The sequence below is a fragment of the Papilio polytes genome, unplaced genomic scaffold (genome assembly GCF_000836215.1).
Source record: "Papilio polytes unplaced genomic scaffold, Ppol_1.0 DF823691.1, whole genome shotgun sequence".
NCBI lineage: Eukaryota > Metazoa > Arthropoda > Insecta > Lepidoptera > Papilionidae > Papilio > Papilio polytes.
In genome coordinates, this window is record NW_013525513.1 from 4,907,471 (window position 1) to 4,925,257 (window position 17,787).

The window sequence follows — 17,787 nt, forward strand, 5'->3', positions numbered from 1 at the left end:
CGAGAGCTCCGCCTACACTCGGTTTTAAAATTAGAACTCTTGCATGACAAACGCCGGTAAGTTGGCGTTAAATGCCAAAGAGTTAAACTTTATTCACAGGTGATAGAGCATATTATTCTACTGTATTTTATTCTGTGTAAGGTGGGTCGAGCCGTAAACGCCATTGGCCCAATCACACTACGTGCAACAAACAAGAAACATCGGACGAAAGGGACGGCGCTATTCAACTTGCATCTAGTGCTATACCCAAACTGGTTTACATCGCCTGCATACAACATACGTTAAAAAATATATTTTAAAAAAATCTCCAAAATACCGTTCATAATTATATCACAATACAAAAATTAAGAAGCAGTCGAAAACTATAAGTAACATTGTTCTAATCTAAATTCAAACGTAAAGGAAGAAGACGGCAAGTTACGCGATGACACAAGAAAGAAAGGGAGAGATAACTTTTGTCTAGAAAGAACACTTCGCTTTTTAACAATAACTTCAATTCAAACATTAAACCAATTTGCACTTTATTCCCTCACGATAAGTTTCAATTTGAATTTTTAGAAAGTTGGTAATATGACGTTTATTTATAAGTGATTGTGTGGAAATGGGCATGGCGGCAAGCGAGCAGTGACGACTCGTTTAGTCGACAGTTGACAGTCGCCACGCTATACTGACATTCCGATAGAAGCACTGATAACAAATATTGATATATATTTTTTGCTGTCCGTACGTTTGTGCTTTGTTACATGATTGGACGACATCAAAGTGGTAACAGATAGTTTTTTTATTAATTTACATATAACATTTCTGTTAAGTGTGACAAGTGAAGTGTTGTGTTTGTTAATAATGACTGAAATAAAGTTGTTTTAGACATTTTCGTGAACAAAGTGTACTTTTATAATAGTTAACATTTTTTTTATGAAGTGATTATAAAAGATTTCAACGCGTTTGAAGTAACATGTAAGTATAAAGGTTTATAGTTCTTTGTATATTTACTTATTGTGCTTAACATTGAGGAGTGTATGATTTATTTATAAGTAAATGTATTACTTATGTAAAGAATTTGTTAATCTCTAAAAAGGGGATGCTATAATGTTATCATTCAAACATGCACAATTTGTAATCGTAATTGGATTTAAGTAATTATGACAGACGATGCCTGCCTCAGGATACTCCCAAGTGCTAGAAGAGATGCTACGAAAACTAACATTTGAAAGAGTCAAGCTTGGCCTAATGAACACTAGGAAAACAGAACTCCTTACCAACTCCACAAAATGCTAGGTGTTTGTTAACAACGAAAATATGGAATATGGTATTGAATATACATACCTAGGACATCTAATAGCCACAGCAGATTGTACTAGTAAAGAATGACCAACATCTGGAAGAGATACTGGTTTTAGAAGTTATGAAAAATAAAGACATAAAAAGGGGACATGAAAGAAAAGTATTTAACATGTGCATACCTTGTCTAACATATGCGTGTCTAATAAAAGCGTGACTAAACGCTATAGAGAAAAATGTTCTGCAAATGAAAAACTAAAATGAAGTTGGTCAGGAAACTTGCGAAAGAGACTGCGGGTAAAGTGTGGACTGGAATAGGAGGAAAAGGAAGTCTTTAAAGGAGGCCCATGACTATGACCAAGGACAAGCTATAGATACCTACGAGTTTAACAGTCACCGATTTGTAAGAAAAAAAATGTAAAATGAAATTAATAGTATACTTCTAGATCTTCAGCAATCAAAGCTTTATTTATTTATTTAATGAAGACAACATTCGTTATTACTAAAATATGAAGTATATCTGTAAAGGCCAATATAACCAGCAATACTAACACATTTTACAGTAGATTCTCTAAAGAATTTAATTTAGCAAAATTCTTATTAATCGGTTTATAAGTTTTACTGTACTTTTGTTTTACTTTTTATGTATATAATTTATATATAGTTTTTTTTTTTAAACAAAATTAGGTAATTTGAATTATGACACAGCTTAAAAACGGCACCACGTTTATTCCTACCGAACTCTCGCGAAAATGTTCCTCTACCCAACAATTATTAAATCTGGATGTTGTTGTATAACAAGAAAATCAACAAAACAATAAAAACACTATATTGTTTTGTATGCTGAGCGAACATTTACACATTTATGATTTTATTTTTGTACACATATGATATACAAATAGACTTAGCCTAGATAAATAGGGTTTATTGCAGTATACACGCGTATAAATAGGTCACACATAGCGCAAATGCTGAACCCGGTTTAATTAGACATTCTTACACCCAAAAAACACATTTTATATTAGCAAATAATTATTAAATTATTTCAGTATATAAATTCTTTATCTTAACTATCAATGTAGTGTCCAACATTTTTATAAAGAAAATAAATATTTTTCAGTACATATTTAAGTTAACAACTATCTTTATTATATTTGATTTTGTATCCGCCAATAAAATAAAGTAAAAAGCACTAGCAATATTGTTGATGCTATACGTAAAGGATTTGAGTTAATTAAAAAAAATAACAAAGTATCACCAGCCAGTATCAAAAAGAATTATTAAAGTCCTTCCTGGTAAATTTGTTTTTAATTTATAAAGTACAAGAATACCTAAGTTTATAGGAACTAGGTAGTTGTAAGCGACCCGCCTCCGCGGCTGGGCGGTTTACTTTGGACACGCCCATCGTCGTCTCGTCACACTATATACAACATACAACGTGAATAATTTACATATAACTTGGCATATACAAACCCCGCAATATGCTAGATGAGAATGTAAGAAATGAAATAGCTCGTAGCACTTCGTAGCATCATTCAAACTATTTACAATTCTCATGAAGTAAAAACTCGATTGATACAACAAACCCGATAAGATATTATCTATACTAATACAATAAAGCATAAACACACATTTCTTTGTTGTCTAAGATGTCAGCAATCACAGCATTCTTCTGAATAATCTTTTTTTTAATAAAAAGCCCTACACTTGCGTCACGCTTTAGGCTATATATTTTCACGCCATTGAACTTAGGGGGTAAATATTTTGGATAAAAACCTTAATGTGAGAAAGAGACCATAAGGTTGTCATCATGTCATGTCATTTTGACATTTGTAATTGATAAGTCGACAAATGTAAACAATAAAATAAAATTTTCATAATTTCATGCGGATGAAGCCGTAAGGCAACAGCTAGTAAATAATATTATGTTTCATAAATGCCTGGTGTATATGTTTTATAGTTAAACTAATATTATAAAGAGGAAAGATTTGTATTCTTGTATGTATTTAAATAACTTGAAAACTACTGGGCCGTTTTCAAATATTCTTTCACCATTAGAAAGCTACGTTATCGCTGAGTAACATAGACATTTTAAACCTCACGGGAACGAAGTCGCGACCAACAGCTAGTAGTTAAAAAAATAGCTGAACCTTACTCATTTAGAAAACCTACCATAATGTTTTTTCAATCTACTTAGAATCTCATAAAGTAAAATAAAAATATTCTAAAACCAATCAAATGATTGATACTTGTGTATGTAAATATTTTTTTATTACTCTGATACTCCTGTTCATCTTCATCAACCTATATGAATTACAACTTTCTTTTCAAACACTTGTAGTACCTCTATTTTCATCCATCTTACTAAGATCTACATCTTACTAGTTGGATGGATGGATGGAAGGCTATTTGTTAGAGTTTGTAGCCTAAACGGCTGAACAGATTTCAATAAAATTTGATACAGATGTAGAGGATAGTCTAGAAGAACTCATAGGCTACTCACTTTTGTTTTTTTCCACGCGAACGGAGTCGCAGGCGAAAGCACGTGTGCAAAAGCATAAATGTAGTATGCTGGTTATACTTACTAACATGTATAGTATTTTTTTGTATTTGTAATTCAAAATAACTTCTGCAATATACAAAATAGGCATAGTAATAAAATATAGTACATAATTTCTTATAACTTTAACATAATATAGCTCCGAAAGTTATAGAGAATCCGGAGGCAACACGTAATAAATAAAGTATACAAGCCGCGACCCCCGCCCGGCGCACATGCTCTGAATTTATAGTGACATTAACGTCGCAACCGGCATGTAAGTGTTTTCACTGGAAGCGCAAGAAAATGTTGCTAAACCTCACATACATTGAGTTGGTAAATATGTAACTTTGATGTAAGTTAACGTATATATGTTAAGTGTTTTATAGTTTCATGATGTAAACTTTAATATTTTTAACTAATGTAAGCCTCTTGATGAAAAACTTCGGTGACTCGAGGGTTTAAGCACTTGACTTGTAATCTACAATTTTGAGTTAGAATCCCCCATGTACCAATGTGATTTTCGAGTTTCAAATTTCATATGTACATTATTTACCCGACGCTCTTGCGGTGAAGGAAACATCGTGATGCAACCTTCATATATCGGTGAAGAAAAACAAAGATATGTGTGAAATCCACCAACCCGCACTTGGCCAGCGTGGTTGACTAATAGTCACCCTAACTTAGGATAGTCTCCGAGCTCCTTAGTGGGGACGTGTAGTGAGCTGGTGATGATGAAGCCTCCTTTAATCTGAATTGCTATTATAAAAGAATAGTAGCGATGTTAACTTGTTCTAATCATATTAATAAATGCTCAATAATTGGTCTCAAAATTAAACTAGAAGTACCCAGTTTAAAACCTGGCTGTATGTAATTATCTTTGTTTTAATACTACCTTAGGCTAACTTGTTGTAAAAATATTGCGGTATTCATCTCAGTATTGCAATCCACTCACCCAGTAAGATAGAAAGCTCCCTCCGCGATCCATCAAGAATCACGGCGGGCCGCTTGTACCGCAGACGTTTACGAGCCGAATTATGACGTATGCCTTCCGCTACACACGGTCCCGGCACTATGTCACTATACATGTTAATATTTGTCTTCTTACATTTATATTACCAGTTATTGTAATCTAAAAGACACTTAATTTGGCTGATTGTGCTTTTTATTCAGAAATCACTCAACACAAAAGTTAACAAAAGATATTAAGAGGTTTATAAGTAACAATTTATTATTCATTCACTTTTAATTTTCGTACGATAAACCGATTTAAATATAAGTAATTTAAACTAATACGTAGAAAAGAAATTCATTTTAAGATCTTATTTTTTTATAATGTTCATTAAATATCCACATAATTTTAACAATACTTGCATTCATGTATATCTTATATTCTATTTGATAAAAAGTGTAGACTTTATTCAAGCTATATCTCGCATTTCTATTTTTATAACGTGTAATTGGAAAAAGCAATAAAACCTTTTTTCAGCTGCTTCCATTAGAAGTCAGTTCTCAATCTAGCATAGTAGCTACGTCACTCAGCTCGATGTAGAAAGTTAATTGTGACACATAAATACGAGTTCTCCGTAGGTACGATGCAATTTCTAATGGTGTTGGCGCCTTCGAAGATTTTCTCTCCAATCCTTTTTTGTCCCATGTCTTGTCACCTGAGCTTATTAGGCACACGATATGGAGGTGGCAAACCTGATTTACTGACAACTATCGGCGATGGAATGTGACTGTTGACACAACACTTAAAGTCGGCTTTCTCTAACGAATGATATACAAAAAGCAATAAGTTATAGATAGTTGTGTCACTTTTCATTAGAGTTAACTTTACTAAGACTTCACTTTCATAAGACTTACGCCAGAATTCAGACACGAATTATACATACTTCGCTTAGTCAGCGCCGTTTATTAATGTGGCAGTTGTCAAAATTTTGGTGGAATAGAATTTTAAAGTTGGCCGTATCATTTAAGACTTTTACGTATTTTAATACCGCTTCAGTATTCGATTCACTTTGAATTTGTTAAAAATTAATAGATTTTCTAAATGGCCAGGTATCTAAATAACATGAAATGTCATAGATACACTTTATTACGTATCTTTTAAATAAGGTTCTTATTTTGCTGAAGTTTTGTTCTAGTTAACTTTGCCTAGGACTTACTGTTTCAATACCATAAAACAATTTAAAAAAAAATCTATCATAACTTAGGTTGGCTCCTACTAATATACATTACGTGTATCTAAAAAAGTTTCATTTTTACAATACCTTATGAGTTTATTACAAATACAAGACATTATTCCTGGTCCATAATCATCATAAACTATCTCGATAGTTGCGTGCGGGCGTTTTAATAACAAGTAACAAGCTGACCGTCCTCTGGCGCTGATCGTATCAACAATACTTCACGATTATTGTTCTCTTAACAGATATAAAATGACGTCATAAAATAAATAATGCTTTGAAGACACAAAATATGATAAAATATTCACGCATCTGTAATTCCGCTGGTCTAACAAAGGTCGGTGATCACCTCGGTGTACCCACTCCCCGTATAACAAAAAACATTAATAGAAACCAGCATCAAAAGTCCAACCTGTCAAAATATGGTTAAACTACTTACTTACTGCGTTGGCGCAGCGACCCAAAAAGGTCTTGGCCTCCGACACGAGAGAGCGCCAGCGTCGTCGCCATGGTTAAAATAAGTTATTGTTATTTATTATTGCGACAGTTTACAAAATTTCCGAAATAATTGTCCTTCAATTCAAACAGTTTAGTGCGAGTTATTCCCGGAGTTCATTGCTCGGACATACACATGCACAATGTTCTTGTCACGAACACTTCCATTATACAATATAAAGCCTGTACACATGTTATACAATACATATAGCATGTCGGTCCGTCCGTGAGCACGCAGTACTGTGGGCGGCATCCGCACGCCATTCTATTCCCCGAAGAGGAAATCGTTATGGCCGGCAAATTGGACCCTAACCACTAGTTTCAGCCGCGGCCCACTCCCGGCACGCAGATGTTATTTTATTTACTTCAATGCTGTGTTATATACAACATTATGGTTTAAATATAACTTAGACATGACGAAATTTTTTCAATTTAATTATTTGTAATCTAATTTATAAATTGTTTAATTTTTTTTTGAATACTATGTACGAAATTACTTGTGATTGCTCGATAACATCTAGAGCACATATCTAATCGTCTTTTACGTTTTAAGGTGAAAAAAATCTAGTTGTAGCCATGCTCACACAGCTAGCTAATACCAAGGTAACCTGATAGTGTGTTCATTATTGTTTTAACACCAATTATTTTGTTTTAAGAATGCAAAAAACTAAACAATCACATACATTGAAAAACAGAATCAATAGAGTTATTAAATATATAGAGAATTAAAAAATAATAACATAAAAATCGCTATTCCAATAAAATTTAGGAACATTAAATTAGGAATATCGTGATTCTCAAGCTCAGAGAGCTTTCACTGTAACGTCGTTACTTCAAAATAGCCCCATAAACAAATTCATAAGTAGTCCTTGCTGCCGGCTTTATGCGTTTTTAAAACGGCACTCCCCCGTGGGATAAACGGGAAATGTGGAGCGTAGCGTAAAACCTGCGACACCCGAGAACAAGGGTAGGAATCGTGCATTCACGAATTCAAATTATCTGGCGCCTTATGTACGATATGAGATCCTTAAATGGTAATATTGAAAAATCTGTCTTATAAATTAAAACTGTAAGCTTTATTTTACTGTAATGTATCGTAATTTGTGCACGAATCAATTTAAGAGTCCATTTCCTTGTATCGAATTTAATCAGACCATTCTAGTTCGTTTCATTGTTTGTGTAGTGACATCAATTAGATACGGCAACTAATATGATATTTCCAAAGAGCTGCAAAACTATGGATATGTTCCGATTTCCGATCACTAAGAAGTATCGCTACAATTCATTTTATTTAACTTCTATATATTTTTTTAACTTCTTTACTTGATCTATTTCTCTAAATTCAAAGTTATACATAAAATGTATACGTATCAATGTTCTAATGCGTAAACCCTTGAATTTGGCAAAGATATTATTTATTTATTACGTACTGATTCAAGAATGTTTTAATTAGGAAATGCTTGCCAATAACACGATTGAGTTAGAGAAGGAGAATTAGAAGATTGGTAAAACGGTGTAGAAACTCTTCTCTAACTATTAGTATCGACATAAACTCATCAATATGTTACATATTTATTACCGATATACTACAAATAGAGTCTCGTGTCAATACATGAAAAAATATATGCTTGGTGACAACATTAATTTATCAAAAGGAAATTACATTTCATTGTCCGTTGTCGCGCGAGTGACGTGTACAGTAAATTTTAATTCAGAGCACACACGTCGGTCGGCACGCATTAAAATAGGTTTAACCGGCAGCCGGTCCGTTTTGAAAATAAGAATAAAAAAGTATAAAACAAAAAGGCGCGATCCCGCCATACCTCGGGGCGCGCCGCAAATACCACTGGAAAAAATCGTATTTCGCACGCGGTTTGAATTTTAATTGACATTCAAGTTGAGTGGGAAGCCGACTGTCGGCATATACGTGAATGTTTGACTATAGAAGGAGCCTGGTGCGGCTTGTAAATGCGTGTCCAACAAGTTGTAGACGAAAATCTTTCAACATTTCAAAGATAACAATTAAAGTGGCAATATTAATTGGAAAACACATTTAGCAATGTATCTACTTTGTCGGTCTTCATATTCAATCGACAATAGAAATACAAGTACTCTCCTTATAAATAATCAAATTTTAGTCTTCAACCAAGATCTTGTCTCATGGTTAAAACAATCTAATGCAGCAATTTTGCCTTTTGTTGTAATTTTCACACAGAATTATCTTTCTATTTTTCCCGCTTAACATTTTTTTTAATTTTCACGCAATCATTTACATCGTCCATCTCTGTGACATTCAGGCGAGTTCATGACGATTTTAATAACTTTATTGTCGAGCGCATATTACGTGGGACAGAGTCCATGATGGCTGCTAAATTATAATAAACAATTCCGTGCGCTCATCACCGCTCCGGCCACGAAATTATTCGACACAAAACCGCGGTAATGTCGAACGTCCGCAGATAATTGCGAAATAACCACGAGACGGCCTCCTGTTACATTTCATTTGGCGTCCCTCTTGATTTGAGGTTATGTTCGACACGAATTCGTGCACAAATTAATATGGCTCAAATTTATCTGTGAATACTTTTTATTTTATTCCTTAGATTGCATATGGATACTTATTATTTTATGTAGTAATAAATTTAATGCAATATATGTACAAATAGTATGTTTTTCGTAATACTGCATTGTGTAGAAAAGTATGTGCTATTTTAATTTAAAAGACTTATTTTTTTCCAGATATCATGGTTCTTTGGCCTACAAACATACTATAAAAAGTTAAAGTTACAAGCTACACAAGGTTTGACAAATCCGGACAAAATGTTAGCTCATGCTGCGAAACGGAAATCGCAGACCGCACGTGAATGATCGGGCCGTGGGTGGTGGGCGACCGTGGCAGAAATGCAAGAGATATGCAACACCGCCGCGCTGCCGCTCGATAGCAACCCCCTAGTGCGCAAGATAAAATGCGAAGAGTTCCCTGTCAGGAAACAGGCGAGAGTCGGGATGGGCGTGCGCGATGATATGGAGGACGAGTTCGCGGTGAAGACGCGGAACACTCCGCCGATGGGGCCGGCGGCAGGAGTAGACGCGCGCATGGAGCACGGCGGGAATGGGTTCTGGCTGGCCGCGGTAACCGCCACCGGCGCGCCACATCCCATGCTTGACACATGTACAGAGACCGGCTTCATCAATAGTCAGCCCTCGATGGCTGAGTTCATGACGGCGCTTCCGCAACTCGGCGCGGGAGAGCTGAGTCCGCAGCATACGCCACCCGGCTACGGTCCCGACCTACCCTCGCCTGGTGGTGGACTAAATGTCCCCGAGTATCCCTGGATGAAGGAGAAGAAAACGACGAGAAAAAGCAGTCAACAAGGTCAGTGCAAACCATATTATATGAACAATATGCTAGACACGTAGAACATGTCTTCACGGAACAATACATTGTCTTTTTTTATGGTAATCTGGAAAATCTTTTTACTTCCTACAGATACTTATTTTAGAATATTGTGATGAAATATTTTCATCCAATAGGTATGTAAGCATAAGCAGTTAGCTCACTTAACGGTGACGTGCAACAGAACGCGGTGGCTCACGAAACGACCACGTTTCGTAAGTGCGCCTAACTGCCGCGTGAATAGCGGCCAAGGAATTATTATTGTGCCTTTCAACGGCAACAACAAATGGCCATTCAACCATTGTGTTCTGGTTCACGGTCCCAGAGTTTCTTTAATGAACATCAAATTACTCCGAAATATATTGAATTGTGCGGCGCGACGACGTCTCGTGTCTGTAACTGTTGGCAGTGGGAGTGGGTTTGGAGGAGGGAAGGGGGGAGTGGTAGCCGACTCTGGTGGTATTACTCGAGGCACCGACCTGCCGCCAACAGGCCGTGTAACGGAACGGATATTTGTCATGCACTATAACCACAAATTATAAGTGAGAATATTTTATAACATGAGTCTTGTATGTTTCTTACTTTGATCCACAAGCTTTTCCGTAACATGTATGGTAATGTAATAATGAATGAGTAATCATATATCTTAAAAAAAATTAGCTTTGGAGTTACCCAATAAAAATAATAAATTTTAAAGGACGTAAGTGTAAAAAAGTACAGTGATGATCTTTTGTACAACTTTTATTGTAAATAACATAATTATACTTTTAGGGTTATTTTTTTGCAACGTATATTGTATTAATAAAACGCACGATACACAATTTTTTCGCACAATCAAACGTCATAATGTCGAGTAAAAGACGAAGTGACCCCAAATTTGTCGTCGGTGAGACTTGTAGAACAAAGCGGGCGCGTGATCCGTCATCATCCGTCGGCCGAGGCTCACCTGGCCATACATCATGATACACATTCATCTCCCGTGATATAATTATTGTCAATCTCTTGTACCTTTTACAGAAAACATTTTTATAAACGGAGCATAATAAACAGTAACAAAGCAATGTATTTGTTTGTTGCAAGCTTTTTTAACGTAAGCTCAAATTTTGTTGTAGTCATATGTTGATAGTTTTATTTAACAACTAGGTCCTATAATACGAAATACTCGAAACTAAAAATGTAATAATCAAATTTAATTCATGTCTACAAGATATTTTAATTTTCTCTGTAATCTCTTCTTCATAAAATCCCTATAAAACACATAATCTGATTAAACTAATCAACACCGTCACTTAACACTCTATAACCGAAAAGTTTGCATATAATTTAAAAGCGTGTGATATAAAATATTTGGTTGTATAACAATTACGATGCGGCGTACGGCAGCGGCCCCCCGGAGCGCACGGCGGGGGTCCGGCCGGGCCCGCTGCGGCCAAGCGATGTTAACGCCACCTACCGACCACTGTGGGTTTATCTCTTACAAATTGACACTAACTTCACTCATTACAATGTGCTTGAAAGTTTTCAAGATTTACGGTAAAAGTATTCTTTACAAATTATTTTGATTCAAAACAGTCGTTTAAGTACTTAACTATCTTTATCGATGCGAATTTTATACTTTTCTTCTAACATTCTTTCGTATTCTGTTGATATTTCTAATTCATACAAATGTCCTAAATTTAGGACATTCAAACCGAAATATCCAAGGATCACAAAACGTTCTCATCACATAAAAATCTCAATCGCATTCCTGTCTGTATTTCGCGAACTCAATAACCGGCTCGCGGACGGCCGTGAACCGTACCAGAGTACCGGAGTAACATGGTACGGGGGGTAATCTGTCACTGTCAGCGCTATCGAGCTCGCCTCTATGCAGCCGCTACAACACACCGTCACAACGCTTTTATACCCGCTCCCAACTTAGATATTGGATTTACAAAGTTTTGACTGATTCCCCAAAGTGACAACGTATCTTCTTACGCTCTCTTCTTACGCTCTCACTGAGTGCTACAAACGCGGTAGATGTTTTCTGTGTACTTTCGTTAGTTATTGTGTCGATTTGCTGTGTCACATTGACAGTAAAAACAATGTAACATTTTTCTCACTGCGTATACTTTTTGTAACAAAATTGAAATCGAATTCTTATAAACCTATAACGATCTTGGCGAACGTCCATCACGTTTTAACAAGAGCTGTCCAAAGATCTCTTATTTTCTGACAAGTCTAGTGTGTCAATAAATCTGATTGACATCACATCTACCGACCGTCTTCTGTTTTTGACTTCGATATTGCCAATAATTTAAAAATTATTTTGTTCATTAATTCTTTATAAAATAATAAAAAAAACAATCACAAGATCAAATCTTACCATGCAAAGCATGCAGTTTCTCTTGCGACGCAGACGTTCAAGGTCATCTGTAGTCACATAACATTAGACAATCTGCTGCCCACATCGTATCTATGGAACATTGTTTTAACATTGGGTGTTAAACATCAAAAACAAAAACCAACTGCGGATAGACAAACAGGTGAACTTTAACTTTGTGTTTGAATTTACCGTTAAGACCAAAAGACTGTCACCAACACAAGTCGAATTTTCACACAAAAACTATTCGCGTGCACTGCCACGTAAAGGTATCTAGAGACGTGAAATAAATTGTTCACCGGACCACGCCTCCGGGCCCTATCTCGAGAAATCGAAATTAAAATGAACGCCCTACCTCGATCGATCATTTCGATTCATCTTTAATACAATGCAGTATTATTTTTACACTGTCTCAATTTGTTCGGGCGCGTCTGACTGACGTATGATATCCACTCTCCTTTTATAAAGTTCGTTATTGCTATTAAAAATACGAAGACCGTTGCGAAACGATGGAAGTGTATTAACTTTTTCTTCGATGTATTTTGGCAAACAACGATGAATAAACCCCTTTAGCTATAAGACATGCAAATTAAAAAAAAAGATTATTACGTCCACTTATTAGGATTGCTTATCTCGGTTACTATCATGTAAAATATAAAACCAACTTTTCTTATACGATAAAAAGATGTTTATGTAATCATTTAAATTTCTACCCTTCCGTTATTTTAGAGAATTAACCCTACCCAAAATAAAGTATTTACCTTGTAAAATTATAGGAGAGGAAATCGCGTGAGCCATCTACAACGCGGTCTGTAACTAAACAACTGAAATATTTACTATAATACGAAGCTATTACACATAATGATGATGGCTTGGGAATTTTGTCATTCCATGCCTTTGTTTATGAGCGATCCTTATTAAATATCGCCGATCAATTTAAACGAACATAAAAATAGAAGTGTCGACGTTACATAAATTCCCACAATTACTTACAATGTCAGACTTAACTTAACACGAATAGTTTAGATTAATTTTGACAAGGATGATAATACGTAAAACCATTTAAAATCACTAGTTATTTATCAATATCATGTTATTGTTTTAAAAAGAGTTAAAACGAAATTAACAATAACATTAGCGCTATAAAAAATACATTTTTAGGAAGTCTTTTGGTCGCTATGAAAGTGCAAGTTGTATTTGGCACATATTGAAGGACGCAAGAATAAAACCAATAAGGTAATGTTTACACTTTCATTTTCGTTTAAACTATTCGAAATTGAATAAAGCGTAGCATAGACAAAAAAAAATCGCAAAGCGTAATAACTCAGGTAGTTTGATCTTTGTCTATGCCCACTAACATGACCAAAGATAGCCATAAATCTTTCGGCGTGTTCTCTTTGATTTATGTGAAAAATGACCGTAAATTTGAGGTTGAGAGAGACCCGGGGCGGATTCTCTACTTGTCTCCAATCATGGGATGTCTCTCACAAATTATGTGTTGTTAAGCAGGGTCAGCAATTTCCCAAAATGTATCATACTAAAAACAATTTTGATATGTATAAAATTCTACATTCAACGATTAACAAATAGGGAACTAATGTATTTTATTTTATTATCTGTGTTACAATTTACTTTAGCAATTGTATGTTTTATAATTCAGTTTTGTAATTAAAAATATAAATAATTAAATGTAATACTTTGCCAAAACATCAATGAATACAACCTAAGACATTACAACCACCCATAAGAACCCTCTACTTATTCAAAATGCCGTAATAAGTTGATATCCATTTAATATTACACCTGCCAATACAAGAAGTTAACCCGGTAGCGAGTACTAAATTCCAATATATCCTCGTATAATGACGGTATTCATTGGCTGTCAATACATCGTCGGTTATGATTTACGCCGGTAGATGGCAACACTTTCGCCTTCGCGCCGCCGCCGCATCATCCCCGGGGCATAAATCAATGCGGACAAGCGGCCCGTGCCCCTTTATCGGTCACCGAACGCCCAACTTCTGAAGGTTAATTTCGAACGTGTTGACTGTCGACTCCCGTGTTGTTAGGTGCCAAATTTATTAAAATATTTTGATTAAATAAACAAAATTAATTTGATTTACTGATGGATTGCAGTAAATTAATTTACCTATCTAATATTTAAAAAAATATTGAAGTGAGCACTGTATTCTTGCACACAAATGACGGCATCAACATCCTTCTTTGATGATCTACTTCTAATGTTAAACTTACGGGTGCCCTTTCTTAAATAAAAAAAACTACTATTTAAGAGAAAAGAATCATTTGGTTCATCCGAGCTGAGAATCAAAATAAAATCTTCATAGAACCGACCTGTATTCCTTTGAAAACCTGCTTAATAAAAAATAGACTAAGATCCACATCAAATCTATTCATCTTAGGCAAACGGAAGCCGCTGCAAACAAACAAATAAAACATAATCCGAGTAAGCCGGCATAAAGAACTGGCCACCAATCAATAAATCACTTTCGGCGAGGGCGGCCGGCGCCGGCCTTTGTCCTTTACATTGTCGGCGTTAGTTTTACAGCAATTAGACAGTACCTGCTCTATGTGGTGCGATGCGATGCTTAATCCTATTACAAGATCGAAGGCTCGTGGGAGGCCGTGCCTATTGTCACAATTTTTTTAAAATCTCTAATACTTTAATGAATTCTAATGGTCAACGTCGAAATTTTAATGTCCATTCTTAATGTTTGTATGTTTTATCATGTTTGAGTTAATCGAAGTTTAGTGTTTTCAGTATTGTACTTAGACTAAACATTAAGATGAGAAAAAGATAATTCAGAACTATGACAAAACATGACGTGCAAAAAAGCAATAATGATTTACTTAGCGAGATAATAGCAGATTGTTAACATATTTCTCATAATAGTGTTGGAATTTTACAACCCTCCCAGGACTCTCAAGTGTAGAGTAGTTGTAAACTGATTTATCATATCAGCCACTGTTCGCTAAACAAGCATCATCTTACACACATAAAACCCCCATATCGCAAACACGACGAGTATTGTCCGACCGCGCACAACATTCTCAACAATATGTACTTAAACTTGGGGTCCATATTTGGTTTACCGCGATAGCATATCTTCGAAACATTACCCAACGTCTGAACGACTTAACTCAGTTTTCTACACAAAGTAATATAAATCTTAATCATTGGACTTAATGGTGATATTTGCTTGCACAAGATTGTTTGTTAATGTTTTGTAAAGGCAACAAGGTCGTCGTACAGTAGCTTGCGAGACGAGGGTGCGACTGGCGACGTATCGTGCTGTCCGGTTTCCGGACACAACACCACTCACTCGTAATTAACTAAGTTTCTAAAGTCCTCATAAACGTTTATTGATAAAGTAGACTTAGATCTTAGAGACTGCCTCACTAAGTTAGAATCTCAATTGTTTAACTTTTTCTACTATTTACCAAAAAAATATTCGGATAACTTTAAAAAATGACAAAGGTAATTTGTCTTTGGTTTTGTTTGTTTATTCGAAAATTATCGTAAAGTACAATCTAAGGCATCGCACCCAAAATCTAACTACAAGTCCAATAAATCCAAGTCATACTAAATTTGAAGTATAGTAGTAAAACATCATTAAAATTTCACATCTCCAATCCACATATGACAAAGCCGCAAAAGCATATTAAGCTTAAGATTATAAATCAAAGACGAACATCTTAAAGCCAGCCCGCGAGATCCGTTTAATCATTTCACACGTTATTAATAACGCCTTTGAAATTAAACAATAAATTTGGCGGAGCTAATCGCCCAGCGCGGTCGCAACCGCTCGCTGACTAAACATTTATAGAGACAAATTGTAGCGCCACTAACACGGCCTCTACGATGTATTAATCTTAGCGTAGCGATGCTACGCCGTAGCGCGGTGGGGCGCCTCCCGCGCCACGTCTATCGTGTGACAGATAATGATGGGAGGAATACACTTACAAAAAATGTCGACCGGGACGTGTTAATTAAAGGAAAACAAAATATTATGGGGAATTTTATTGATTGGATTTAAGAAAATATATTAATGAACAAACAAAGTCTAATTTTATTATGCAATTGCAACTTTTGGCTTTAATGATAAATTGAAACACTACTACATATTCTAGATAGATTTGATATCGAAAAGCACCTTTACAGATTAGACAATAAGTCGAAAACTGCTAGCTGTTACAAATCTTATCGGCACGGGAGAGTGATGGTAAGGTTTCCTCCCCATTTCCCTCGCATGATATATGACGGCGGACCCGCGGGGGTTGTGACGTGGCGGGGGCGATGGTGGCGAATGCGACACAACTATTAGTGCATCCGTCATTAGTCACCGTCAACGCAGCGTTTAGCCACGACTGTCGACCGACGACCGAGCGGTGGGCAAGCGCCGAGCTCGCCTGTATAAACAACTACATCTCCCAAGGGGCATAGTGTCTTACGTATTGTTATAAGTAATACTGGTCTTTAGCAATATGTGTTTGTTGTATGTTAATCCTAAGACACCCTTTTAATCATAGATAAACTTTGATACTGGCGTGCAAAATTCCTGAACAATGTATACAAGTAAATGTTACCAGCAACTATAAAATGCGTCATATTTGGTAAAAGAAATACTTCAGAAACATAAGAAATTTCGCTAAGTAACTAAAGAAACACATTTTAGAACACTGTTGTCAATTTATAAAAGACAATTTAACCTTAAACGATTTTCGGCAATAAAACTATAACACGAAGTCGTAGAGACGTCCAAAGTTCGAGTGCGTCGTTAACAAATATACACGTCTTGGAGGGCTCGTCGGTCATCACGAGGGTGTTAATTTGCTAAGACTGCGCGTTAATGAAAGCCGGCTCACCGACATCCCCGATCCCCGGACCGATAAACGCTTGCAAGAATTTTACCAGGAAATTGGCCTTTTCAGACCAGCACCTCTTGCCTTATTTAGTGTCATAGTATATCATATAAGTAGAACTTAATTTGTCTTTCTTTTTTATTTGTAATTATTTCTCTCTCTCTTATTAAGTGTATAATAAAAAAGTCATGAAAGTACCGCAAGTAACAAAGGTAGAGAAAGACCTAATATTGTAGGGATTGCGTGAAAGAGAATAAGAGCACTTTCTTCCAATTCGTACATGGCGGCTGATAGAGATGTATTGAAGTGCAGTACATACTGTGCCAACCCTCCTTAGAGTCAAGGGCAGGTTGATGGCATGTGGTTAATGCAGTTGGCACATGTCAGTTACTCGTTGTAAATATTCCTAGGAATCATTATAACACATTCCATAGTGGTTACAGTTAGTCCTTATTACTCTTTAATTAAAAAAATATTTACATTTAAATAAATTTTTACTACACTAATATTCAAGTTATAAATACAACCTAAAACAAATTTCATTCATCATAAGCTATAATTAACGGGAAACACTTTAAAACACACGCGGTCACATTCAAACAAGACGAGACGTGGGGAGCGAGCGCGGTAATATCGAGAGTGG

General features: G+C 35.8%; 1 protein-coding gene across 1 annotated transcript in view; it reads left to right on the plus strand.

Moving 5' to 3' along the window:
* The first annotated feature begins 652 nt into the window (after window positions 1-652).
* LOC106104216 (homeotic protein proboscipedia) overlaps window positions 653-17,787 on the plus strand; it is a 40,403-nt gene continuing 23,268 nt past the window's right edge. The window contains exons 1-2 of the mRNA XM_013284185.1: window positions 653-957; window positions 9,244-9,880. Of these exons, the coding sequence (XP_013139639.1) occupies window positions 9,406-9,880 (475 nt within the window). The 5' untranslated portion in view covers window positions 653-957; window positions 9,244-9,405. The remainder of the gene's footprint in view (window positions 958-9,243; window positions 9,881-17,787) is intronic.